Source organism: Otolemur garnettii, unplaced genomic scaffold (assembly GCF_000181295.1).
Source record: "Otolemur garnettii isolate 467f Iridium unplaced genomic scaffold, OtoGar3 scaffold00149, whole genome shotgun sequence".
Taxonomy (NCBI): Eukaryota; Metazoa; Chordata; class Mammalia; order Primates; family Galagidae; genus Otolemur; species Otolemur garnettii.
This window is the reverse complement of record NW_003852544.1, coordinates 4,118,997-4,145,733: the sequence shown is the minus strand read 5'-3', so window position 1 is coordinate 4,145,733 and position 26,737 is coordinate 4,118,997. Positions and strand designations below refer to the sequence as shown.

Genomic DNA, 26,737 nt, shown 5'->3' with positions numbered 1-26,737 from the left:
ACCCCAGAAGTGCATTAATGTACATAGTTACCGTTCAATAAAAAAAAAGAAAAAAAAAAAAGTATGTTTGAGTGTATAAGAATGTAAAGTATGGAGAGAAATTTATTATAGTAAGTACTTGAAGGAGCCAGTGAGCTTGGCTTTTTTGGTATTATTATAGAATCATAGAGCTTAGAGCTACAGGAGCCATTAGAGATTTTGTACTTTAATAAAATTCCTGTCTTATATGAGTACAGACTGCTAGACATGTTCCTTTGAGTATTTTGTTAATGCCTAAGACTCAAAATTCCCAAGACTAAGTATCATCTTTTTCTACCAAACTAGACAATCCAATTTTTACCAGTTTCCAGTCAACTTGACCATTTTCCTTCTCCTGTCCCATAACAGTTGACTTTGCCTATGTTTTATGTGGTTGTATCACCACCCTTGTTTAGTAACTTACCCATCTTTATGTTTCTGCAAGGTGTATCCTACACCTTAGTAAATTAGCAACTTCAACATTGGAAAATAATTGCCTTATCATGTAAAATGATTTTACTGATTTAGAGTCCCACAAGCAGCGCTCAAGAATATGTCTTCCTAACACATCTATGTTAATAATTGATTATGGTACATTTTTAAACTTCGGTTAATCTAGTGGGTGTAAAAATGTTATCTCATGTGTTTGTAATTTGCATTTCCCTGATGGCTAATGAAGACTTAGCATCCTCCATATTATTACTAAAAAATTGATGTTTCATCTTCTGTAACATGCCAACTAATGCATTTACCAGTTGTTCCTTGGTATGCATTGGTTCCAGGAGCTTCAGAGGATGCTCAAATCCTATATATATAAAATGTTACAGAATTTGCATACAGCCTATGTGCATCTTCCCATATTATTATTTAATTAGAGATGGAGTCTCTCTATGTTGCTCAGATTGGCCTTGAACTACTGGACTCAAAGGATCCTTCTGTCTCAGCCTCCCAAGTGGCTGGAACTACAGTCCTATATAATTCAGATCATCTCTGGATTACTTGCAATATGTAATACTATATAAATGCTGTGTAAATAGCTCTCATACTGTATTTTTAAATTGTTGTATTGTTTTTCTTATTTTTTCTGAATATTTTCCATTTGAAATTGGTTAACCTGAAGGGGTCAACTATATATTTTTATTGGGTTGTCTATTAAAAATTGATATTTAGGACTTATCATGTGTTCTGGGTACTAACCATTTCTTAGCCTACTTAGTATTGATAAGCTTTGAGGAACTGAGCTAAAATGCAGATCTGTCATTATACCACCTGCCATTCATTATACCACCTGTCATTATACACCTAATTGAGAATTGGGGATTCTTGCTCTAGCCCTTGAAACCCTCGTTCTTGCCTTTACCTTCATCCTCATTGGCTGTGTTCTCCCAGGATTCCGGTGACATCAAGGCACTACAGCTAACTGGACTAGTCAGGATGCCTTCTCATTTGTCTGGCCCTTTACCCTGAAAGCCCTTTTCTTATCCTTATCCTCTCGCAAGTTTCTACTTTTCCTTTGTTACTTATCCTCTTTAAGTGCTGCCTTTGTGGATTTTTCTCTAATTTTTCTCATTGTCTCCTATTCCATTTGTTTGCTACATTGGGGATACAGTAGACACACACAATGGTTAAAGGCTTGAAATCAGATAGTCTGCTGTATTATTTATGTTTTTATATTATGATATTTTGGCATCATAGAAATCTTTCTGGCTGGGGAGAGACTGCCCTTCCTGGGGTAGCCAATTCTTAGAGATGGGCAGGGCTCAGTCGTGAGCATGCCTTTGATGTCAGAGTAGTCAGTCCAGAGCTGGACCTCCTCTGTCTGGCCCTTGCAGGAGGAAATACTCCTCTGCCTTAATCATCCCAAGGGCAAGTGCTGGAAAACTAAAGATCACCTGTGTGGCCCCAAGCCTGCTGGAATTATTCAAACTAGCCAGTCCTAAAGTGTCCTTCCCTGCCTTTTCTTTCCTGGAAGCCTTAATAAAGCCTCTGGCCTCAGCTCCCTGCACTCCTGCTGCTTCTGCCTCTGTCCACACTGAGGCTTCCTGTGTGGCCTGTGTGGTATGCCTTCTGTCTCTAGGGCCTGCAAGGGTCATGAGCTGTTTTCCTGAGCCTAGCTTGTGTCTCCTCTTATGGATGCATCCAACTGGCCATCATCTAAAAGAATACAGAATATCTTGTTTCATATCTTTACTTTGCCTATTTCTAGCTATGTGGCCTGACTATACCTCCTCAAGACTCGATTTTCTCATCCTTAAAATTGAGATAATTAAGAAACCCTAACTGTAGGTTTGCTTAAAAAGCTAATGCTTATAGAATACTTTATAAGTGTTGCCTATGGCAAATATGTCTGTTATTTTTATTATAGATACTACTGTTATTACACATTGATGGACACCACTCTCTCTCTTTTTTTTTTTTTTTTAACTCTATTCAAATGAATATAAGAGTATAGTATTCAGATTACATTGTTCTAACTTCCAGGGTAAAATTCCATTTATAGAGGAGCCCCTTACCCAGGAGGCATGTTATATACCCTCACAAAGTGCACATTAGGGGAGATCCCGCTTCATGTGATGGACACTACTCTCATCTACTGTATTGCCATTTTTTGAAAGGCAATACTTGTGTCTGTAACCCTAGAACATTTTGCTGGAACACTAACAGATGTCTGACGAATGAATGAATGAAATAATAAACATGGCAGGGCAGAGCTGGGATATGCAATGTTCACACTAAGACATTTGTTGTTAATTTTGTTAAGCTTTGGGGAATGGAGCTGCTTGTTAATTGGAGTCTTGACTCCTTTACTGAAAAGTTTAGGAGTAATCCAGTGGGCTTGCAGTTTCTATACTGTGTCGTGAAGAGCCCAGGGTTGCCTGAAGATGCCTTGAGGTTGGCTAAAGGTAGGGTAGAGTAGGGGGTTCCTCTTTTGCCTTTCTCACATTCCTTCACAGCTCTCCCACCCTGAAGCCAGACAGTTTTGTGGTGCTCCTTTGCGTATATTGGATTTCTGCTTTAAGGAGGAAAAAAAAAAAAAAAACAAACATAAAACCCCCAAACCTCTGGGATCAACAGAGGGACTCAACTTGGTTTTTAATATGGAGTAGCACAACTTGTTTGCCCTGGTGTGCTGGGTGTATGGCCACCCAGATGCTGGGGTAGGAAGACCAAGTTGGATTGCCCAGATGAAATGAGTAGGAGTGGATGGCAGCAGTAAATCTGGGAAGTGCTGTAAGGGAAGGGAGAGAGTCCGTGGGCTGGGCAGAAAAATGGTCAGTAGTACCTGTTGATTGACATGGTGATGAGAGCCCACATGTATTCCATGTTTTAAGACAGAGAGGCCACACTGATGAATAATGCAGTTTTGAACATTTCTGGAGACTAGAACTGCAAGGACATTAAATTTTGATTAACAGAATAAACATGTTTTCCACACCAAGCACATAATTGTCTTGATGAGCAAAGCAGTTGTGGCCCTGTCATGTGAGTCCTTCAGACCAGTGAGGAAGGCACACTGGGTATGTCACTGCCATACACGATGAGCCCTGGTGTCGATGGCTATGAAGGGAGAGAGAGTGTGGTTGAGGTGTTTCTAATAGCAAGGGTCTGCATAGGCTGCAGGGATCTGCGAGGCTTTTCTGAGGAAGAATTATAGGGAGTTTTACTAAGTGACGGCAGGTGGGACAGGGTGGTCAGGAGTGTTTAGGAGGACAGCAGCTTTCATTAAGTTCAGCAGGGAGAGGTAATGGAAGATTGGGTTGACCTCAGACCTGAGGGGTGCCTGACAGTTGATGAGAGGTACAGAGAGCAGAAATTCTTTTTTCCAAACTTTCCCCATCAGCTCTTCCTGACCTTTTGGTTGCCGCTCTCCTGATCCTTTTGGGTCCCATGTTACTCTACCATAACAAAATGCCATAAACAGAGTGGTTTAAACGACAGGAATTTTTTTGTAGTTTTTGGCCGGGGCTGGGTTTGAACTTGCCACCTCCAGTATATGGGGCAGGTGCCCTACTCCCTGAGCCACAGGTGCCGCCCAACAACAGAAATTTTTTTTTTTTTTTGCAATTTTTTGGCCAGGGCTGGGTTTGAACCCACCACCTCTGGCATATGGAGCTGGTGCCCTACTCCTTTGAGCCACAGGTGCCGCCCCAACAACAGAAATTTTTTATGTCACAGTTCTGGAGGCCAGAAGTCTGGAGATAAAGGTGTTTACAGGGCTGCTTCCTTCTGAGGACTCTGGGGAGCTGTTCTGGGCCTCTCACCTGGCTTCTGGTGGTTTGCTGGAAATATTTAGTGTTCCTTGGCTTGTAGCAACTTCACCCTCATACGTGGTATTTCCCCCCATGCATGTCTGTACCAAAGTCTCCCTTTTTACAAGGACAGTCATATTGGATTAGGGGCCACCCTACTCCACTGTGACCTTACCATAACTAATTACATTTCAATGACCATGTTTCCAAATAAGGTCATATGCCAAAGTTATGGAGGTCAGGGATTCAACATATGAATTATCAGGAAGACACAAGTCAAACCTATGACAGGTCCTACTTTTAGCCTGATATTACTATTTTTTAACAGTCTTCTAATGGGATCACGAACCTACTTCCTTTTGTCTTAAGACCGAGGGACAAAAACGTAAAACTGAAACTGGCTTGTAGCAAACACGCAGTAAAACTTAGATAATAAAGTCTTTGTTTAACTGCCATAATTTACCTCCCCCATATAAGAAAATACAAATACTCATTGTGGGACAGTTGCTGCCAAATGGATAAACCTGAAACCAGTGGAACCCAAATTTATGCTATAGGAGTAGGGGTGGAAAGAGAGGGAGATAAGACTGTAGAGGGAGAGAGAGTGAAAGAGAGAGCGAAAACACAGGACAAGAATCACGTCCAATAAAAACCAAGCCCAGACTTACTGGCATGTCATTAGAGTTTGCAGTAATGCCAGGCTGACTACTTTGGTGCCACAGTGTGTGGCTGCTGGCTCTTTGTGGTCAGATATCCAGTGTTTAGAAAGTGGCTTCCAGTTTACCTGGTTGCCTCTTTCTGTGACTTCCCAAGCTGGGGCACCTGTTGTCAATTCAAATAAACAGTTTTTAAGTGGTACTAATTTTTCCTTCCTTCCTCTGTATCAGAATCTATATTCAGCTCTAAGACAGTGACAGTATTAACAGTTTTATGAAGGCTGAAATTCAGTGAGTGAGTATCCATCTGTGGGTACTTAAACTGGCAGCCAGTCTGGTGGGTTAGTGCCTCTGCTACCCAGGTTATTAAATATTTTGAATTTCCCTGCTAGTTTAACACAATATTTTTGTTATTCTGTTTCTATTCCAGCTCTGCATGTAGGTGTGACAAACAGGTCTGTGGCCAGTTCAGAGCATGGAATCCTAGAGTTGGAGGAAGCTTATCGTTTTGGGGGGCCAGCTTTCTACCCACTGTGGATTTTTCCTTCTCCTATAACAGCCTAACAACTTGTCTTCCAGTCTCCACGGAAGGTAGTTAGACTAGGAATTTCTGGCTACAGATGGCCATGACTGGCTTCCTCTTGACCTCATCCTTGACTTTTACTTTTGGCTTTTACTGAATATTTTTTCTGTAGGTTTTAGCCTTTTACTTGCTTGAAGGTACTGGATTTTGTTTCCCCTTTGTATATTATTCTCTAGGACAGCACTTCTTTTATTCTCATAAATTTTATTTACGTCATTTCTCACTTGTCACCCTGTGAAGCCACTTTAGTTTGTCAGTGTCCCTCATGACAGGACAGGAAGCACTTCCCAGAGAAGCTCATTTTATCAGTGTAGGGAGCAGTATTGTTAACTGGAATATCTAGCTCAATTTCTCACATGTTTTATCTCCCAAAGCAATCCATTCTGCCACCCTGAACCCAAGGTCACAGGACCCTGGATTTCCTCACCCCAAATGGTTGACTTCTTGCAACGTTTCTCAAAAACCTTTTCATTAGTTCTATGTTGTTATTTGAATAAAGTTCAGACTTATTTGCCTAAATTGTGTGCCTTCCAGAATATGTTTTGGGTCAGGATTTCCCATACTTTGTTAGAGGAATATTAGGTATACGAGATGCTCAAAGGTGCTTGTTTTTACCACCAGTTCTGCCCCGAGGGAAAGTGCAGATTCTGTCATTAAATAAATTGGGAAACACTGCTTACTGTAATAGATTCACCTCTTGCTGATTCACAAAGTACCTTTGTGTGCTAAAGGTTTTAAGAGGTCCTGTAGTACCTGTAGAAGTTTGCTATGTCTGCTTGTAATGTGTTACCACAAACTGGGTGGCTTGAAATGATAAGATTTATCTTCTCACAGTTTTTATAAGTCCAAGATCAAGGTGTAGATCAAGGAGACTGTGTCCCCTTCAGAGGTTCCTGAGAGAGAATTTGTTCCTTCCCTCTGTCAGCTCCTGGTGGCTGCTGGCATCTTCTGTGGTCACATGGCTTCCCTTTCTGTGTGTGTGAAATCTCCCATTCCCTTTTTGTAATAGCTCTGTGTCTTTGGGTAGTTCACTTAATTGCTTCTTCTATGTGCCATTATCTATAATACAGGGATAATTAGAGTAAATACTTGCAAAGAGGTTGAGAGAATTGCATAAATTAAATGGAAACTGGTGAGAAATTCTCCTTTCAGACTATAGTCCAAAATGATAGCCCTAAGCCATAATGACTACTGAACAATTAAAATTTGGCTAATTCCCTCAAGGAACTGAACTTTTAAGATGGAACAGTATAAAATATATTTCTGTTAAACATAACTTTCTAGTTTTGGTAGGACTACATTAACAAACCACTGATCTTGTTGGTGTCAATTTATTCACTTTGAGTAATTTTTTTCTGTGTTCTAACATTGTAGTGTATTTATTTGAATATTTTATGCAGATAGCACTACTTGCAGAGATATATGTACACATTATCATTGGTAATTAAATTGAAAATGATTATTTCATTTAAATGAAATATAATTATTTCATTAATCATTCCATTAATTAAAAAGTAATTAAATTACTTTTTAGCGAAAAATGTCAGCATTAATGTTATTGCTAGTATGATGATGATGATGATGATGTAGGTATATTGTAGCTCTATCCTTTCACCAGATTATAAACATCTTATCTTTATGATATCACATTGCATAGTGCCTTAGATATTAATTATTAATTAATTATGATTATTTGTTCATTAATTGTCCTAGTGTCTGCCTTTAACATTGAAAGTATAGACCTCACTTTTTTAAAACCTCAGGAGAAAGGTATAAAAATCCCCTTGAGTGAGCTCCCACAGGCACATGTGTACTCATTGACAAATATAAATACATAATAGTGTTTTTTTTAGTGTGCTTGAAAAAGGGAATAATTTAAGCAATAGTAGAAGATTGCAAAGATAATTGAAGATACTTAAATTATTTTGCACTAGACTTTGTATGAATTTTTATATAAATGTATTAGTTAATTGAAATGCTTTAAAAACTGCTATAGCATCTTACTTTCGTTAAAGCATTTTTATTTTGAATGAAGGAGAATTATTGTGGAAATAACACTGTAGTTAGGATTAGACAAACAGGTTGCATATTTGGCTAAATTTCTGACTAGCTCTATGACGAGGGGTTTAAGCTTTCTTAAGTTCAATTTTCTAATCCAGAAAAGTGGGTATAATATCAGCTACCTCACCAAGGTGTTGTGAGATATAAATGGGAAAAATAGTTAGCAACTGTTATAGAAATGTAAGATATGGTTTTGCTAGAAACAGTAACAAATACTTTGAAAAGCATATATGGTATAATGTAAGGCTGACCTTAACTATGTCTATAAAAAAGTGCTATATGACCCAAATCTGTAAAATGAAGTCAAAAATCCCAAATATATGATAAGTATAGGAGCAGGGAGACAGACGTTGGAGTTAGACATTTAAGTTCTATAAGATTAGTTTAGACTGAGTTAGAGATACCTGCTTTTCGACTTCTACATTGAAGTTAAGGTTCACCTCTGCCTCAGCAGCCTAAGGCCCTGTCCTGTTCAGGTTGGTAATTTAGAATTTGGTGCTGCTGAGACCAAGAATTGAGGATGGGGTCCTATCCCTATTAGGGCAGGATATTATTTTTTCACCAAGAGAATCCACCCCTCGCCTACAAAGCTGTGATCTTTTTCAGTAGAATCTTGAAAATATTTTCTATCAGTCCTACTGAGTTGATACACATATTTTAAAAACCATGTGATTGGATAAGAGCTAAGCCCCTAATGCTGTTGGCAAAAGAAGCAAAATGACAAAATAGAAAGCAACTGAAAGCATTAGTCCTATGGAGGTTTGAACTGTAGTCTCAGCATGTCATTAACATTTTATCCCCCTTTGTTTCTGTTAGAGCTCAGCTATCTAGAAGTATACCTGGCTTGTTTAGCCTGAAAAGCAGTGACGCTGGAAGATAGCTGCAAGTACAGCGGAGGTGTTGACTTTTAAATATGGTAACCCCCAATCCTGCTGCCCCAAATGGTTTTGTATGTAGTTCACTATGAAAGTTCTGAGACAGACTGTGTTATAGTCCATTATTTTACTTCTAAGAAACATAGTCAACAGCATCCTTTCAGATTTATCTGTACAAGTTTCAGATTGCTCGGCTTATCTGTGTTGTCAGAAGGGCTTCATATATTTCCATTTGCATATTTTATGTTTCTTGATTTCTGTGTATCTCAAAACTTTAGTAATGACCCCACATATGCCTTTGCTGGATGGCAGAACTCTAATATACTGCAACCTAACAAATACAAAATTGAGTTTCACCAGCTGAATCCAACCCCAGACACCACATCCCAGCAAAATCAGCATTCTTTATATTCACTAGGAGCTCTACTGGTCTTCAGTGACTTGCAGTTCTTACATTTGATCTTCCTTGGACTCTAAGTATTAATTACTTTTATTAGTTTAATGATCTGCAGCTTTCTGGATAAATGCTTATAAATTTCTGCATTTATACTCCTGTACATATGCTTGAATTATTGTCTGTCTTTCAGTGATTTAAAATTACCAAACCATAGTTCTTAATTTATATCTTCAGTGATTTAAAGTGGTTTCTGCATGGTGGGGACTGTAGTTGCAGAGCAGATCTGAAATGCATCAAGGAGCTGGGAAGTTGGATTTCTGTCATGACATGCTCATATTTTAAGAACAATCTCAAGTGGATCATACTAATTAATTTTGTCTTTGAAAGAAATTATGTTAACAAGATCGAGTGTTTGTCAATAGTAAAACTCTGTGTGAAACCATTAGTGACAGTAGCAACCTGTTGAATGTACACTAAAACTGGGAAAAATATAGTCACCAGTATTTGTGTATTCCTTTCTTACTCTTATGACCTTTTAAAGCCATAAACAAAAGGACGTTTGTTTTGCCTTCCTGCCTTAGCCAGGACACAAATTATAAAAAGAAATGTACAAGGAAACATTAATAAATCAGGTAAATGCTAAAATTTTATAATTCTTCTCTTCTACAGTTTTTTCCTTCCAAATTTAACATTTTTCATTAAGCGTGGCCTTGAACACTGGACAAAGTGCAGCTCTGTTTCAGAGTACCTGCAAAAAAAATCATTTCCTCTATAAATCACTTTGTGATTAGAACTGTGTAAGCATGGACTTTGCAAAGAAACAGCCTTTAATTGTATGCACTGTCACTTTGAGAGATAGTGAGAAAAGGGAATGGAAAGAGAGATGCTATTTTCAAAATTTGTGCAATTTCAATTTCTATATATGTGTAGCTATTTGTTGCAAAAAGTTATTATTTAAGCATGAAGTTTATTGGTAATATATTATTAGCTACGGACCTATTCAAAACTTTATCAGTGTATTTGGAGCTCTGCATTACAAAAACTTTCAGCTAGTATATTGTTCTGAACTTGAAAGAAGTTATTCACACCAGCACTGAACTGTCTAGTTAGGCAAATCTTTGAAAGGATTTTCACAGGGATATGCTTCTTGTATTTCCTCTGTTTTTTCCCAATCTTAATTTCATGCTCAAGTGTGGTGATTTATTTCCCCAGGGCACTGTGCCATCCAGTATAGAAGAGGTCAGTGTGATAGTATTTCATAGCTTTTCTTTGATCCACAAAACCTTGTCACCTTGTGTCCATGACTCATGCATCTATCTACTGGTGTTCCTGATACTAGGATATTTTGATTAGTTGTATAGGTTACCTGGTTATTATTCTCATCCTGTCCACGTGTGGGTGTGTTGGTGTATGTGAAATCTGGAGATTCTAGCCAATATTGAAGCATAATCCTATCTAGGCCAGGAAATGCCTGGCTTCCCGGATACTTCTCAGAGCAATAGGACAGGGACTAAATCTCTTTATTTCCTTCCTGTCTGCTATTCTGTGACACCTATGGTCCAAATGGGTGTTTGATTTCTACTAATATGGCTCACTTTCCATTGTTAATAATTCTATGGAAACCAAAGTTTTCATTAAAGTATCTCTAGGCCCATAATTATGGAGTGATTGATCCTTTTAGTGAAGTAAATTACCATACAAATGAGTCATTACAAATACACCTAATTTAAAGTCTTACTCTACCTACTAATGGACCATAATTATTTACTCTCAATTCTCCTCAGTTTCCTCATTTTTAAAATGGAGGCATTAACAGTACCAACTACATAGGGTTATCCTGAAGATTTAAAAACTTAGAGAATGTAGAACACTTAAGAGCATACCTGACGTAGAGGTGGTGTGCATGTGTGCACTGTTGTTACTGTCATCCTCATCATTTATAGTGATAGAAGTTCACATTAGGATTCTTTTTTCTCTGAAGGATAAAAACTTCAGCATGAATAGCAAGAGTGGGAAAGAGGAAAAGAGAAAAATAGCAGTTTAAACTAAAAGAACTTACATGATGAAAAAAAGAAAGAAAACCAGTGGGATATGGTATTCCTTGGGCATACCTTTTTTATGTGGAGGTGAACAGGTGGACTCACCATTGATCCATCTATACTATACACCCCTGAGCACACGTACAGGTCTTTGGATTTAAGTGCTGTTGGATTTACACATGCTTTTCAATTAATGATGGGGTTACGTACTGATAAACCCTTTAAGTTGAAGATATCAGTAGTCAAAAGTATGTTTTAAGTTACGGTATTTTCAACGTAAGATGGGCTTATTGGGATATTAGGATAAGATTAGTTTAGACTGAGGTAGAGACAAGTGCTTTTTGGCTTCTATTTTCGGCTCCGTTATAAGTCAAAGAACATACTGTATATGAATCACTTTTGCACCTTCATAAAGTTGAAAAATTGTACTTTTGAAGCCTTTCAAATATATCCAGGACTATAGTGTTGGAGGATCTGTGTGTGTTGCCTTTCTCCTAACCAGTTAATTAAAAGTTATCTTCCTATACTTTATCAACACCTGCTTCCTTTCTACCTGCTTGTTTTACACGTAAACCCTTTAGTCCCATTTTCCTATACCATTTGCCTAAATTGCAGAAATTTACTTTAGTATGTTAAAGTAAATGTCATTACAAATGCTAGTTTGTATAAATATGCCTGGAGTTCCCATTTTGGTATTTGCATTCTTCCTTGCTTGTTAAACTAAGGGTTTAAAATAATTATTTGTAACATGAAAGGAACTGAAAATCTGCTGACCCACTTCAAAATATCAATTTTTGAGTGGCTTTTATTGGAAATGAAAATACGTCAATTTTATACGTTATGAAAATAAACCAACTGGCAAAACACAGCTACTAGAAAAGTAGGTAAAATATATATAATTCCCTAAAGAAATAATATATAATGGGGTTACAATCATCAAAACTCTTTAGTTTTAATATGTGTACTAGTCAAAAAATGAAAAAGTTAATTTTTTTAACCTATCAAAGTAAGAAAAGGACCTTTTAAAATTAATCTTTTAGATCATTTCTTCCTCTTTTGATATTCTTTAAAATGTGAAAGTGAAAATCGTTTTTCTTTTTAAACTGACTGTGGACATCAAACTTAATATTGTAACCTTCTGTAACTGAGTACATTTTGGGGAAGAATTCTGTGTTGTGGTGTACCCATACATTGGATGATTGAAAGTATCTGGCTTCTTTATAAAGGATTAGCCTCACACTCATCCCTCTTTCCTGGAAGGTATTGTGTCTGTGGCAAAACCCTTCTTGGTTCTTAATGTGTGTGAAGTGTATGTGCAGCCTCTGAGCACCTGCATCGTGGCTCTTATCCTCGAAAAGAAGGAAGGGGCGGTTAGGTAAAGATTATCTTAGCATCTTAGCTGCTGGGCACAATCAATTCTTTATTTTCACAGGTTGTTGATCACATTTCTGGACTGCTGTGTTCCTCTCTACCAGGAGGTAAATCTAAGAAAGTGAGAGTCAGTTGTTTGGTGATAGCAGCTTTTGCAGGGAAATACTTTAAAATTTTAAAGACTATAGGAGACAGGAGTTATTTATATGTTTTAAATATTGACAGTGTCCTCATTTCCTCTCTACCCATCAGTTAATTATTGTTCTGTTGCTAATTATTGGTGCTGTTCTTGTTCTTCACTTTGGTAATGGATTAGTGTGTTTTATTTGGTTCTTAACTATAGTCTTTAGTCTCCTCATTTTAGGTGTTTGCTCAGTATTTTATATTAAAAATTCTGAGATTTGGAGTTCGGAGACCTGGTTTTCATTTTTATTTTTTGGTGCAGGTTCTGTTACTTCCTAACCGTGTGACTGTACACTAAACATTTACTTGTTTTGAATCTCAATTTCCTGATCTATAAAATGAGAGAGTTGGATTAATTAATCCCCATGGTCTTTTGAATTCTGTGAGTCTGACAGATTTTTCTCAGTGATTTGTGAACAAACATGAGTGTAAAAGTGTAAATACTTTTTCAATGTATTTTGCCTCTGGATTCTTCACACCAAAATGGTTAAATCATGGAAATTTTCATTCTGATTCAAGAGACTGTTCTCTGTTAATCATTGAGGTGTTTGCATTTCCCTTATTAAAGGCCCAGATTACCTTGATACTATACTTGTGATTAGCTGGAAAGATGCTTTTTTAAAAAAAAGTAATTAAAATACATAGAGTTAAAGAGCATAAAAGGCAGTGTGAATGAGTACTTTTTCTTCTTGCAAAAGGGGTATTCTATTTCCTGTTCTTGAGATGATCTAAACAAAGACATTCATTTTATTAGTGACATGGTTTCTTTGGCCTAATATACATACTACTTACCTTATCCTGTTCAAAGAAGAGGTCAAAGACCATTGCATGTTAAGTAGAAACACGCAATGTAGATTTAGCTTGTAGTTCTGAGGGGACAGCTTCTTAAAATGCATATAATAAAATTCCCTTTTCATTTACCTGCCTAGGCTATATGTGCGTCCATGTTGGAAAAGGGAAAAGAAATACTAGCTTCACTCAGCTGCAGGAAGATGGTCTTCCCTGGCACGTATGTGTTGGGACAGTTATATGTGCCTGTGTGGGTCTGCTGATGAGAGAAGCCAGTAATTTTCTGTGTTTAGCTTTTTATAGTTGTGGAATTTTAGTTTTCTTACTGTAGTCAAAATACATGTATGCTTCTATTAATTTCTGGAATCACTCTTAGTTTTTATGTGACTGTCTGGAATATTTCTGAGTACTCCATGAAAAGTGAGGGTCCACCCTCTCTGAAGAGCAGGGTAGGCATTGGGAACAGTGAAATCCAGCCCTTTTAGACTCTGAGCAGGGCCCTGCCCTTTCAGTCCCAAAGGCAACATCCAACTACCAGCAATCCACGTTCACCTCCAGACAGCACTGAACCCCTTCATGGGCACTGTTGCAAGTACCCTAGGCTGAGACCTGGGTAATCTCAGGTACTGTGTCCTTTCTCCACCTTTCAGTATTCTAGAATTTCACAACTTTTCTGCATTTTGGTCACTTTATTAAAACTGGAAGCACTGTTTAATCCATAAAATACCCTGTCATGGAAAATGACTAAATCAAGTTAGTTTGAAAAAGAATCCTTTATGGTCTTTTATTATTTTATTGCATTTTGGCTTGTTTTGGTCAGTTCCAGGTAGAGACCAAAGGTGATTTTGTCCTATTTCAAAATTATGGAGGACTTGGATGCCAGTCCTGGCTGTGTCTATGACTCTTGTGAGCGTAGGCAAGTCAACTAACTTCCCTATGTCTTAGTTACCTGTGATGCCAAATGGTTGCTTACCTTCCTCACTGAGTTCTTGTAAGAGTAGACTAGAAGATATTTCTGTGTCTTGACAAAGGTTAAGGCCATGATAATTACTTAAAACTATGTGGCATTTAATATAAAATGGATACTCCTAATGACCATGTGTCAAATTAAATTTAAGAAGGTCACACTGGGACATTATCTTTCTGATTAAAAAGTTTTCTGTAACGAAGATTGAAGCCAGACAGGAAGTTATGCCAGATTAATCGTGTTCATAGTGAATAAATTGGATATTTAGTTTATTTGTTCCTTGGTTTCACTAGTCAAATGTCAAAACTTAATGTTAATTCAGGTTCTTGGAACAGTGGCTATCAGCCCTGTGCTTAAAGAGGATGCAGAAATAACCATCCTGCTGGCTTGGTGGACTTCTGCCTGGTCAGATACAACTGTATCTCTCCTGGACACCCCCAGGGGCTTGGGAAGAGGAGGAGGGGGAGGCCAGCTGGGCCCCCTGGGCTGGAGCCCTGGAGCCCTGGCTCACTCGGCTCACTTCCCACTCATTGTGCAGCCCAGGCCCTATCACTTGAGAGGCCTGGCAAGGAAGCAAGGAGGAAGCGAGTGCCACTGCTGGTTCAGAATGTTCCAGTGCGGTTGGAAAGTTTGAGAAGCGGCCTGGGTGAGAAGAACAAGACCTTATTGACAGAGTTCAGTCCTGGTCAGGTCTGTTTTACATCAGCTTTCTAAATAATCACAGTTCTCCCCACCCCAGGGATCTCTAGCACGTTCACCTCCGCCTTTTTTTTTTTTTTTAAACGTTTTATACAACTGTGGTAGAACACAAAGCGTTTTAACTTTTTATTCCAGGAGAGTTATAAAATGTACAAAGTATGGTGTTGTCTGCTTGAAAACAACAACAGGAAAACAACAGCAAAACATATTTCTCAGGGCTTTCAAACCTATTGTCAAATTATCATTCATATTGCAAATATTTTTCTGTTAAGCTCTTTCTTCATTGATTGATTTATAGGGCTATTGCTTATTCCCACATTGCCAGTGGTCATGTAGACCACTCTGGCTTGTCCTGGTCCAAATCGGTCAGCCTCATTATCTGACTTAGTTTGCACATTAGATAAGTAAAAACCATGAAAATTTTAAGATTAGGGTAAAAAGGAATATGTCAAACAATCTCTCTTTTTCACATGAGTCTATAAACCATAATATTTATGTCAAAAAGTTAGAAGAAAATCTGCTGGAGGTTTTAATAAACCAGAGAATGTGTCCCTTGTATGCCTCGCCGTGTCATTCTGCCTGAATTTATGCATGACTTCTGCGCTAATGTAGTAAACACTCGCTTGGCAGCCCTGTCACTTCCAGGACCCATAGGGTGTCTCCAGTTCCAGCTTTCAGACAAGTAAAGATAATAATAAAGCTTGCTTCATTTTTTTTTTTCCTCTGGAATTTCTGGTAGGAACTTTTTATGCTCAAAGTGACATTTTGAGCTTATTCAAACTGAAGAAACCAAAGAAAAACGCAAACGTCTACAACTACTTTTGAGGATGCAAATTTCCATGGTTGGAGCCTCCCATTTCTACATCCAAATGAGATGGACATAAAATGGGCTAAAAGCTGAAGAGCAATTACAGGATTGATAGATTGCAAAACGCCTGTCCACTTCATCTTCTGAGAGAGTCTGCTGACTGTTTATATAGCCACAGAATATAGATTACTCAACTTTCACCTCTTCATAGTTTCGTTAGATAGCTCTCGCACTTTCTTTCCCTGAAATAGTTTAAGGAAAGATTCCTCACCACAAAATTTTAAAATAATTATTAAAATCCAGTTGAGTATCTCTGTATTTGGTTGGCCATCTTCATGTTAGGATATTAACTACATAATTTAAGATTAATGCAAATGAAGTACTTACTATTTTATGAAAATTACTATGTTCTTTTAAAAAATTTCTTATGTGTATGTGCACACATATGTAGTGATAATAATACAAATCTGATCATTCCACCCATCTCTGACCTCAAAACCCTTTAAGCCTCAGTAACTTTTCCAAAACCCTTGGGTTAGCATTCACCATCTGTAGCGCCCAGAGGCCAATCCACCAAAGGCACTTACCTTCTTTCTCCACTGTCTCCCCACCCCACCCCACCACAGAGGCTTTTTAGTAATGCCACCATCTCTTCTTCAAATTTGCCCTTTCTTTCCCCAACCCCCTCTAGCTCCCTTCTTATAGATTCCTTCCCCAGTGATTCCTTTTTTATGGCCTCCTCACCCCCTAAGACTTCTGTTTTATGTTCCTGTAGCACCAAGGCAGTCTGTTTTGCCCACGTATTTTGCATTTTTTGCCCAGCAGATAAGTGGAAAAACCCAAACCCAAGGCAGTCTGATTGTGGAGCTTTGTGTTCTCTCTGTTGCCCCATATTTCTTCCCCGGATTTCAGTTTCTTCTTCTGTCTTTGGTGGAGCTCATATGATACAATGGTTGTCAGAATGCTTTGTGTATAGTGGAATAAATGTGGTATTTATTATTTATTGGCATTATTGGTGTCCTTTTTTTTTTAGTTGCCATGATTCTTAATTAAAATTCATGTGGCCTTTTAAATGCTTTTCTTAACACTCTCAGTCTAGGCCATCTTTCTGTACCAGTCATGATGGGACTCACATTTTCCAATTTTTTTCTCTTCCCAGGATGGGTCGTATTTGGCCGAGTTCCTGCTGGAGAAAGGCTATGAGGTAGGTGACTCAGTGGGCAAGCAAGCTCAGGATGGTGGAATCGCTTGGACACAGTGGCTGCTTGCTTCCTTTGCTGCCGTCCTCCTATGTGTGTTTTCCACTGAAACTCTGATAACAAATCAGAATCGAGGGAAGAATGTGCCTCTGGGCTTGTGATCCTGCCAGCTCATTGTGCTGTTTATCTGCTGGTGAGCACTGGTGGCTCCCCTGCACCTCACTGTTCAGCCTCTTCGCACGCTTCCCACATTCTCTGATAATGCCGCTGCCTGTGCAAGCTGTAGCTGTAACATTAGGGTTAATTTATGATGTAATGTGTTACATAAAATAGTCCCACTTACAGTGAAGTCATTTAATTCAGCGATTGCACAGAGCAGTAAAAAACAAACTGATCTTTGGCAGGCTTGAGTGAAATATTTACACCTGAAGGTTTTTGCTTTCTGATCGGTAGCCATGTAATTTATAGAAGGTGAAACGTTTAGGTTTGCTGCTGCTGCTGTTGACATTGTTCTCTTCAGTGTTTTTTCCCTCTTAAAAGAAATAAGAGTTTTATACATTAATTTTGATGTAGCTCAGTATGTACACCTTTTGTAGATATATGCCACACAGAAAGCAAAAACCTTCAGAGTGGCCCATGTGCTCTGACCTGCTTTGTGAATGTTTATATTAATAATTTTGGGTCATCTGTTTATTCCAACTGGAGATACATTGTTTTGAAACACGTAGTTGGGGCAAATGGAAAGACAACAGCAGGGAATTTGATACCTAAATGCCAATAGCATTTGAAGAAAAGGAAATTAATTTTTTTTAGTTCTTTATGTTTTCTTAGAGCCTTGGCTTTAGACTTTAAGAACTGATAGAAGATGTGTGTAGCTTCTCCTTTATCAAAATAACTGTATTTATGAGAGTATGCATGTACATGTATGTCCATATGGACAGATTGCTGTAAGGAGTACTTATCCACGGAATAGAGAGAATAAGTAATTTGTAGTATGAAGAGTTGGTTTTTGGGAAAGACTGATATTTATTCAGGGTAGATTAGTTTAATGCCTTAAACTTAAAAAAGTTTGGCAGAGAAGGGGGCGGCGCCTGTGGCTCAAAGAAGTAGGGTGCCGGCCCCATATGCCAGAGGTGGTGGGTTAAAACCCAGCCCCGGCAAAAAAAAAAGTTTGGCAGAGAGATGTTTGTACTGTATTTTAGATATTTCAGAGCAACTAAGAGGTGCTTATTGTCTAGAGAGGAATTAGTGACGTGGTTTTGTATGAAATGAACCAAGAAAAGAAGCTACCTGAGCAGTCATCATTGCAGTTGTGAACAGCAAGGTAGCATGTCAGAAGTGACGCTCAAACTTCATGAGTGATCTGATCTATTTCTGGGAGCTGTGGGAGGTAGTGAGACTGGAGATGAAGTTGGCAGCAACAGGCAGTGTCTGTATCTTTTACAGTGGACAAGGGAAAGTGGCCATGTGCTGCAATAATGGGTGGACGAGTGACAAAGCTAGTTGGATGTATAGATGTTAAGCATTTAGGCAGGTTAAGGAACTACTAGACTTTAGAAGACAGGTAGAATGAGAGATTTGGAAATATTAATAGGTATAATGAGAACCTAGAACTGCCTGGTGAGCTGCAGATGTTTTCTAGATATTTGAAAATGTAATAGTAAATCTGATGCTGATACAAAAAGACAGTATGAGACTTGATTAAATTAAAAAGCTTCTGCATGTCAAAAGAAATAATCAATGGAGCAAATAGCCTACAGAATGGCAGAAAATATTGACCAAGTATATATCCAATAAAGGGTTGCTATTCAGAATCTACAAAGAATTCAGATAAATCAGCAAGAAAAGAACAAACCACCCCGTTAAAGAGTGGGCAAAAGACATAAACAGAAGTATTTCAAAGGAATATAGACAAATTGCCAACAAATAGTTGTAAAAAGGCTCAATGTCACTCATCATCAAGGAAGTACAAACTAAAATCATAATGAGATATCACCTCACCACTGTCAGAATGATTATTATTAAATAGACTTCAAATTAGTACAACCTCTGTGGAAAACAGTATGAAGATTCCTCAAAGACATAAATATAGACTTACCATTTGACCTAGCAATCCCATTACTGGGTATCTATCCCAAGGAAAGGAGGTCATTTTATTAAAAAGATACCCCCCATTTGAATGTTTATTACAGCACAATTCACAATTGCAAAGATGTGAAATCAACCTAAGGGCCCATCAATTCATGAGTAGATTATCAAAATGTATATATACACCATGGAGTACTACTTAGCTATAAGAAGAAATGAATTAATGTGTCTTGTAGCAATTTGGATGGAACTGGAGACCATTATCCTAAGTAAAGTATCAATGCAAAAACAAACACCACATCTACTCTCCAATAATTTGGGAATAATCGATGGGCACATGTGGGAACACAGAGAAATAAGAGTCATTGGAAATCAAGAAGTGGAGAGGAAGTGAGAGGGGAGGGGTAAAAAAACTACACTATTGAGGTGATGGGCACACTAATAGCCCTGATTCAACATTATAAAAGCGATCTATGTAACAACCATGTGTATTCCCTTCATATTAAAAAAAAGACAATATTGGTTCAGTGCCTGTAGCTCAGTGGCTAGGGTGCCAGCCACATACACCAGAGCTGGCGGGTTTGAATCCAGTCTGGACCTGCCAAACAACAATGACAACTATAACCAAAAAATAGCTGGGCATTGTGGCGGGTGCCTGTAGTCCCAGCTACTTGGGAGGCTGAGGCAGGAGAAGTGTGTAAGCCTAAGAGTTTGAGCTTGCTGTGAGCTGTGATGCCACTGAACTCTGTCTCAAAAAAAGAAAAAAAAAGACAATAGCAAGCCCACTTGGCAAATCACAGTTAATGGGAGTAATTTATCACTGAAATGATTGGTAGGAAAAGACAGTTTTAAGAGTGAAATCAGTAAATTGATGAGAGAAACATGACTGACAGTATAGGGGGAAGGAGCAGAGCTACAAAGCATAAGCAGAAATGAGTCCTTCTAATAGTATGGGGGAAATGTGAGCTCTCTCTATATAGTGGGAGTGAAATTGTGTTTATCTGCACTGTATTCAATTTTAATAGGCTGCTGTCCTCAATTTTAAGAGATTAATATAATTGGAGAACAATCCATCAAGAAGAATCTGCTGGTGGCATAGGCTTATCTTTTTGTGTTTAGGTGAATGTAAGAGAGCAAGCACTCTAACGTTCAGACTTATCAGGTGCTTTCCCTGATAATGATCATGATCATGAGTAAAAGAACAAGGTTAATAGAGTATACGGAGTGAACTGAGAGAGGTACATACCTATTTGCACCTGAACTGAAAGGATCAGCACCAGCAGTTTTGGCTGAGTATAGACTTCTATCTCAGTAGGTTCTCAGCCGTTAGTTGCATTAGAATCTTCCAGAGGCTCCCTTAAGACACAGAGGGCTGGTTCAGAGGTCTGGGTCCCCAGGTATTGCTGATACGGTTTTCCAGATAGAGAACCGCAACAGCTAAAAGTCCAGATGAGATCAAGTGACAGATTCAATCATGTGGTAGAGGTGGACACAGTCCCTTAACCTTTTGACCAGCAGTCCCCAACCTTTTTGGCACCAGGAACCAGTTTCATGGAAGACGATTCTTCCATGGACTGGGGCATGGTGGCGGATTGTTTTGACTTATTGTGGTCTCTGCATAGTCAGACCTCTCTACTAGCCATAATCTATATTTGCAGCTGTTCCCCAGTGCTAGCATCACTGTCTCAGCTCCACTTCAGATAATCAGGCGTTAGATTCTTATAAGGAACATGCAACCCAGACTCCTCATGTGCACAGTTTACAGTAGGGTTCGTGCTGCTATGAGAATCTAATGCTGCTGCTGATCTGACGGGAGGTGGAACTCAGGTAGTGACACAAGTGACAGGGAGCAACTGTAAATACAGATGCTGCCACTCGTCTTATGCTGGGGCAGCCTAGTTTCTTATAGATTGGTACTGGCCAGGGAGTTTTGGGACTTGCAGCCTTAAGTTATTTTAAATTTGTGGGGCCTTGTTTTTCTGAGCTATCATGTTGTTTTGAATTTAATCTTTGTATAAGGCATATCTGTAAGGTCAGGGACAACTGACAACAATATACTTTGGGGCAGAAAAGTGCAAACCAGGAACAAATAAACACTGTGAAGAAGAGGCTTGATGAAAAGAGAAAGAGGCAAACTTTGATGGGCTGGCAGTGTTCAGCCTTTCATGTGAGGCTGGGGAAGCTTGGACTCCATGGAGAAGCAGCAGTCAGTTGGAAGGAATCAAGCAGGAGAGCGGAGCCAGATGGTGGCATAATGATGGGGGGGACAACATGGGCAAAAAGAGACACAGAATTAGTGAGACACAGGAAGAGAGTGCTTTACATTTTCTCTAGTCAAAAAATAAGAGAACAATACAGAAAGCTTAGTTAACCTTACAGCAAAAGTCATGTGGATGATTTGAAAAGGAATAGCATGTATTACCATACTGATTTGTCATGGCTAATTCCCTTGTATGACTTCACATGCTTTTAGATTCCTGAAGCCAGGGAATCTGGCCGTCGAAATGTGGCCTCTTATAGTCTGCATATTTGATCATCCTCTGAAATAACTGTTTAAACAAGTGAAGGATTGCTTTATTCTTGGTCTAGTTCTCATTGAGAAGAGACTCAATTGAAAGGTTTAAGATGGCAGTTTTTAATGTTGCTTTTTTTCTTGAATTTTGCTCAGAATTAAACATTTAGTGGAGTATCACAATGCAAGTAACACACATTCTTAACTGAATACCTATAGATGTTACTGCATGATGAGGAAAACCAAGAATATTTGGATTTTATGGAAAATCACGCTTTAAATATTTTGTTTACTTAATTCTATGCATTGCTGAGTGCAGAGGATCATTCTCCTTTATACCTTGTTGACCAGTGCAGACAGGTGGGTGGACAAAGTGGTCTAGCTCGCTCTGGCGAGGGAGCCCTCAATGAGTGCTGGGAAACTGTGTCTTAATCCTTCTTTGCCACTTTCTGGTTTTGTGGCCTTGGATAAGTCACTTGACCCCTCTCAGACTTAAGTTTTTGGTCTGTAAAATGGAGATGATACACATAAGCATACCTGTCTCCTGAGGTGGTTGTAAAGATTAGATAAGACAATACATGGGAAAGTCTAGTCCCCCTGCCTAGTGAAAGTCTATGGGATTTACGAGGCTTATTGATCAGGAGTAGCAGACTAGCACAAGGTCTGATGTGGACAAGCTAGTGGGCATGGGAATTGCAGAAGGTTCCTTAGTCCAATTCATTAATTAGCATCACTAAATAGCAGGCATGGTCTGTTGCCTAGGACACTAGGGCTACGTGCTTTCCTTCCAACCACAGGGAAAAAGGAAAATTTACAGAAGTGAGGTTTTTTATGAAAGCATGTTCTGGTTTTAAGTGCTTTCCCAGTGCCTCTGTTAGCATATGAGCCAACAACATACTTTTGTACACATTTTGCATTGAGTACGGAGGAAAACCAGAGAAATAAAAGACAAAAAGTTGAACCTTTGAAAAGCTAAAATCTAGAAATATATGAAAAATCTATATTAAATAACTTGATAACAACTATAATATAGCATATCAGACTTTAAAATAAAAAATAGGTAAATTGTGGGTTTTCCTTCCAGGAAAGGAACTATATAACCACCAGCTCTGATATGAATTATAAGAATAGAAAAGAAATGGGATATAGGGATTGTCTGATTATTTCCTCTGAAAAATTATTTGTTAGAACATGGAGTTCCTACACTTTTTCTTGATTATGAGAATCCTTGAAATAATTTTTTTCTTTTTTGATTATCGGTTATCCCAGAAGCCTTGATGCTTTGATTTGAAAAAAGACAAAGTAGGATGGTGCCTCTGGCTCAAAGGAGTAGGGCACCGGCTCCATATGCTGGAGGTGGTAGGTTCAAACCTAGCCCTAGCCAAAAACTGCAAAAAAAGAAAAAGAAAAAAGACAAAGCTTTTTGTGGATTTCATTTTGAAACTACAATTCCATAGTGTTGTCGTGCTCAACCTTGTCTGTCCTTTAATCTTGCCACTTACTAGGCTGTTTGATCTTAAGCATTGTCCTCATCTGTAGAACCCAAATAGTAATAGTAAGGTTATGAGATGAATTGATTTAATATGTACAAAGAATGGTGTCTTGTTTGTGGTCACTGGTTTGTAGATGGTATTCTGCAAATGTTGGCAATTAATATTATTTAGATGCCTTTCAAAAGGAGAGCGACATCAACCATCCCATGGAGGCATCCTTGGATGAGAAATCTAGGTACTAGGCCAGGCTTGGTGGCTCATGCCTGCAATCCTAGCATTCTGGGAGGCTGAGGTGGGTAGATTGCTGAGCTCAGGAGTTTGAGGCCAGCCTGTGCAAGAGTAAGACCCTATCTCTACTAAAAACAGAAAAAAACAGACGTTGTGACAGGTTCCTATAGTCCCAGCTACTTGGGAGGATGAAGCAAGAGGATCACTTGGCCCCAAGAGTTTGAGGTTTGCTGTGAGCTATGATGATGCCATGGTACTCAACCTAGGGCGATAGAATAAGATTCTGTCCTCAAAAAAAAAAAAGAAAAAAAAAAGAAAAGCATACGTAATAAATTAAGAGAAATCTAGATACTAAAGAATTTGATAACCCACTATCACGGGTAAATGAACAGTCCTTACATAACGCACATGTGGCCTGTGGCCCATGGATTAGATAACCTCACAGGTTTGAAATCAAGGCAACTTTGCTCTGACACTGGGGAAACTTGAAATTTTCCTTTTCATTACCTAGTTCAATGAAACATGAAACTTGTTTGTCAAAATCCACTTTCATTATTAAGACTTCAGTTTTTCAGAATTACTTTTTTTGTGTTTAATAACAATTTTGATTGTTTATACAAAGTCAAATTCAACTCATATTTGTCTTTTCTGTTTTGTTTCCTAACCCTTTATCTCTTTTTCTCCCCGAATCCTTATAAAAACAAACAAAGGTGCCCTACCTACATCCCTTCTATAAAGAAGAATCTGCTAATGTCAAATTCCTAACTAGATTATGCAGTTTGCATACATTTTGGTTTGTTTTAAAGTTGTATTTCACCTGTCTCAGAAGCAGACAGATTCAGCTTTCATTAATTCTTAGAATAATACCTGCTGTCATGAATTAAGCACTTGGCAGGTCTTTCTTTCCCTGTATACACATACCAAATGTTAGGAATTAGGGGAAAAGAAAATACTTTTTTTAGTTTAAAAAAAGAGTTATTCATACTTAATCCTTTTGATTTTAAGTGTGACAATAAAGTCTTGTTATACTCATTTGTTATAACTTTGTCATGTTTTCTGCTTTTCACACTGAGTCCATCAAGATTATTTAATACTTTTGTCAAAGTCTTTACATTTCTGTGTAATATTTATATATATGGCATTTGTCTCTGTTTCAGGCTGTTGGAATATTATGTGACTTCCAGCAAACAAGAGAAGATAGCCTAAATGATATTACTCTTTTCATTGTCAAAATTTAGCAGTTTATTTATTTATATATTTTTTTTGCAGTTTTTGGCCAGGGCTGGGTTTGAACCCGCCACCTCAGGCATATGGGGCGGGCATCCTACACCTTTGAGCCACAGGCGCCGTCCTAGTTTATCAGTTTAAATATCAGTTTAATTCTTTCCTATTCAGTGAACTAAAAGTACTTACATTTGAGAAATGTGTATTTTAGAAATAACTTTGGTAGTAAACACCAGTTTTGCCCTGTTTAAGGATGTATGCGAAGTTGCTTTTTGGTAAAGAAAATTAAGTTTGTAGAGCAGTTCAACTTTTCCATTAATAACAACTTGAAAATTGGAGATCAGGAAGTAAAACAAATTCTAAGCTTAATATTGGTGTTGTTTTCTCCACTTCTAAATTAAGAAACAGATACATATAGCCAAAGCTCAATTTAATGTTTCCTAGATTCTGATGTTTGCCTCCTAAAATGTCAACCAGTTTTGCGATGTTCCCTTCTTAAAATATTTTCATATTTACCAACTTTTCTTGGGTTTCATTCTTTTAGAAAAGTGTCGATGAGTGCTTTTCTCTTTGGCTAAAGCCACTAACCAGCAGAATTATTAATTGTGGGTGTGTTGTATCCTTTGCGGAAGTCATTTTCACATGTATGCTATATAAAATGACGGTAACATTTCTTTCTATTTGAAAGAAGGTCTTATGTGCTTATAATTTTCCCTCTTTCATTTGGAATATTTGAGTCATGCCAAGGATTAATTTTGGTTTGAAATAGACAGAAAACGATTGAGTTAAAATATAGAAGTGTATTCAGCTGCAAATGAACCTATCCAACATTAGAACGAACACTTCTAAAATAAGTCAAGGATTAAAACTGCCACCAGTAAAACTGGAACTTGGGCAGCTGGTGACATAAGCTGGTGTTAGCATTGGCAGCACAAAGGGAGCAATCTTGACACAAGAAGGAAGTGTGACTAGGTCTGGAACAATTTCTCTTATGTATCTGACACAAATAGTCTTTTCTTCAATATCAGGCAGGTATGCATTCCTGTCCGAACAACTTTTTTATCCCTAACACTTATCATGGTTAAGTCAAGATGAATTTTTTTTTAAAATCCTCTCTTCATATGAGTTTTCTTCATGTCTTAAATCCAGTAGTACATAAATCTTGTCTCTAACTCATGCTATTTAGATTTCTGACTTTTCCACACAGCTGCATAATAGAAACAACTCTCTGACTGTATCTGTGGTTCCAGAAATATATAGAATAGATGCAAAGTGCTATACAGCTGAGGATGCTAGTAAGATGTGATGACCTCATGCTCTGTGTTAAATGGGCCACAGAGCTATTTTACTGATACAGACTCACATGGTCTGTCTTCAGTTTCAAATGGAAGAGATATTTTTGTCAGCAGTTAGGCTGTAAGTGTGTGTGTTTAGCAAAGGAGATATCTGACTATCTACAGCTAAGCATGAAGTCACATAATTATCTAATTACTTTTTTGAGATTGGCAGTAAAAACACTGGAGAAAGATGGAAGGAGGTGTTGGTAGCTGGTGGTCAGTGGTTGGGAAGAGAGTAGGCAATGAAACTATTTCTAATAACTTAAAATAATATTTGTAAATAAAGTTTTACTTTTTAATAAAGCTAAACACTAGCTAAAAAACTTCTGAGTTACTTATTAATCCTCATTATGCTTTTATTCTTTGCTTTTATCTTTCTATACTGTAAAAACCTAGGTCCATGGAATTGTACGGCGATCCAGTTCATTTAATACAGGTCGAATTGAACATCTGTATAAGAATCCCCAGGCTCATATTGAAGGAAGTAAGTCATTTTCTTTTTCTAAAGTCTCATTCTATAATTTTTTATCTTCAGGTAAGATACTTTCAAGTGCTGCTTTTTTTCTACAGCCCATCAAGACACAATTACCCATGATTATTGCGTTCAGTGAGATTTGCATTCTTTGCAACCCTTCAGTTGCTTGCTGCCCTAGGCCATGGTGTGATCTTGCCTTGGCTCTTAGGAGGATGTTGGTAGGTGGCTTGGAGAGACTAAGGGATGATGAGCCTTTGATCACCCCACAGCAGCTATCCCTATCCCCTTAAGAGCAACGGAATATTGACTGAACATTCCTTAGTTCTTTATGTTCTGTTTGATTTAATCAAGTTAAACAATCATTGTGCATTTCATTAAATGATCTTTGTATATTTTAAAAGTAATCTGTGGGCTCGGCGCCTGTGGCTCAAGCGGCTAAGGCGCCAGCCACGTACACCTAAGGTGGCGGGTTCGAATCCCCAGCC

General features: G+C 38.2%; 1 protein-coding gene across 1 annotated transcript in view; it reads left to right on the top strand.

Moving 5' to 3' along the window:
* Window positions 1-26,737, top strand: part of GMDS (GDP-mannose 4,6-dehydratase) — a 587,084-nt gene that overhangs the window by 87,096 nt on the left and 473,251 nt on the right. The window contains exons 2-3 of the mRNA XM_003799345.3: window positions 16,856-16,900; window positions 26,174-26,261. Of these exons, the coding sequence (XP_003799393.1) occupies window positions 16,856-16,900; window positions 26,174-26,261 (133 nt within the window). The remainder of the gene's footprint in view (window positions 1-16,855; window positions 16,901-26,173; window positions 26,262-26,737) is intronic.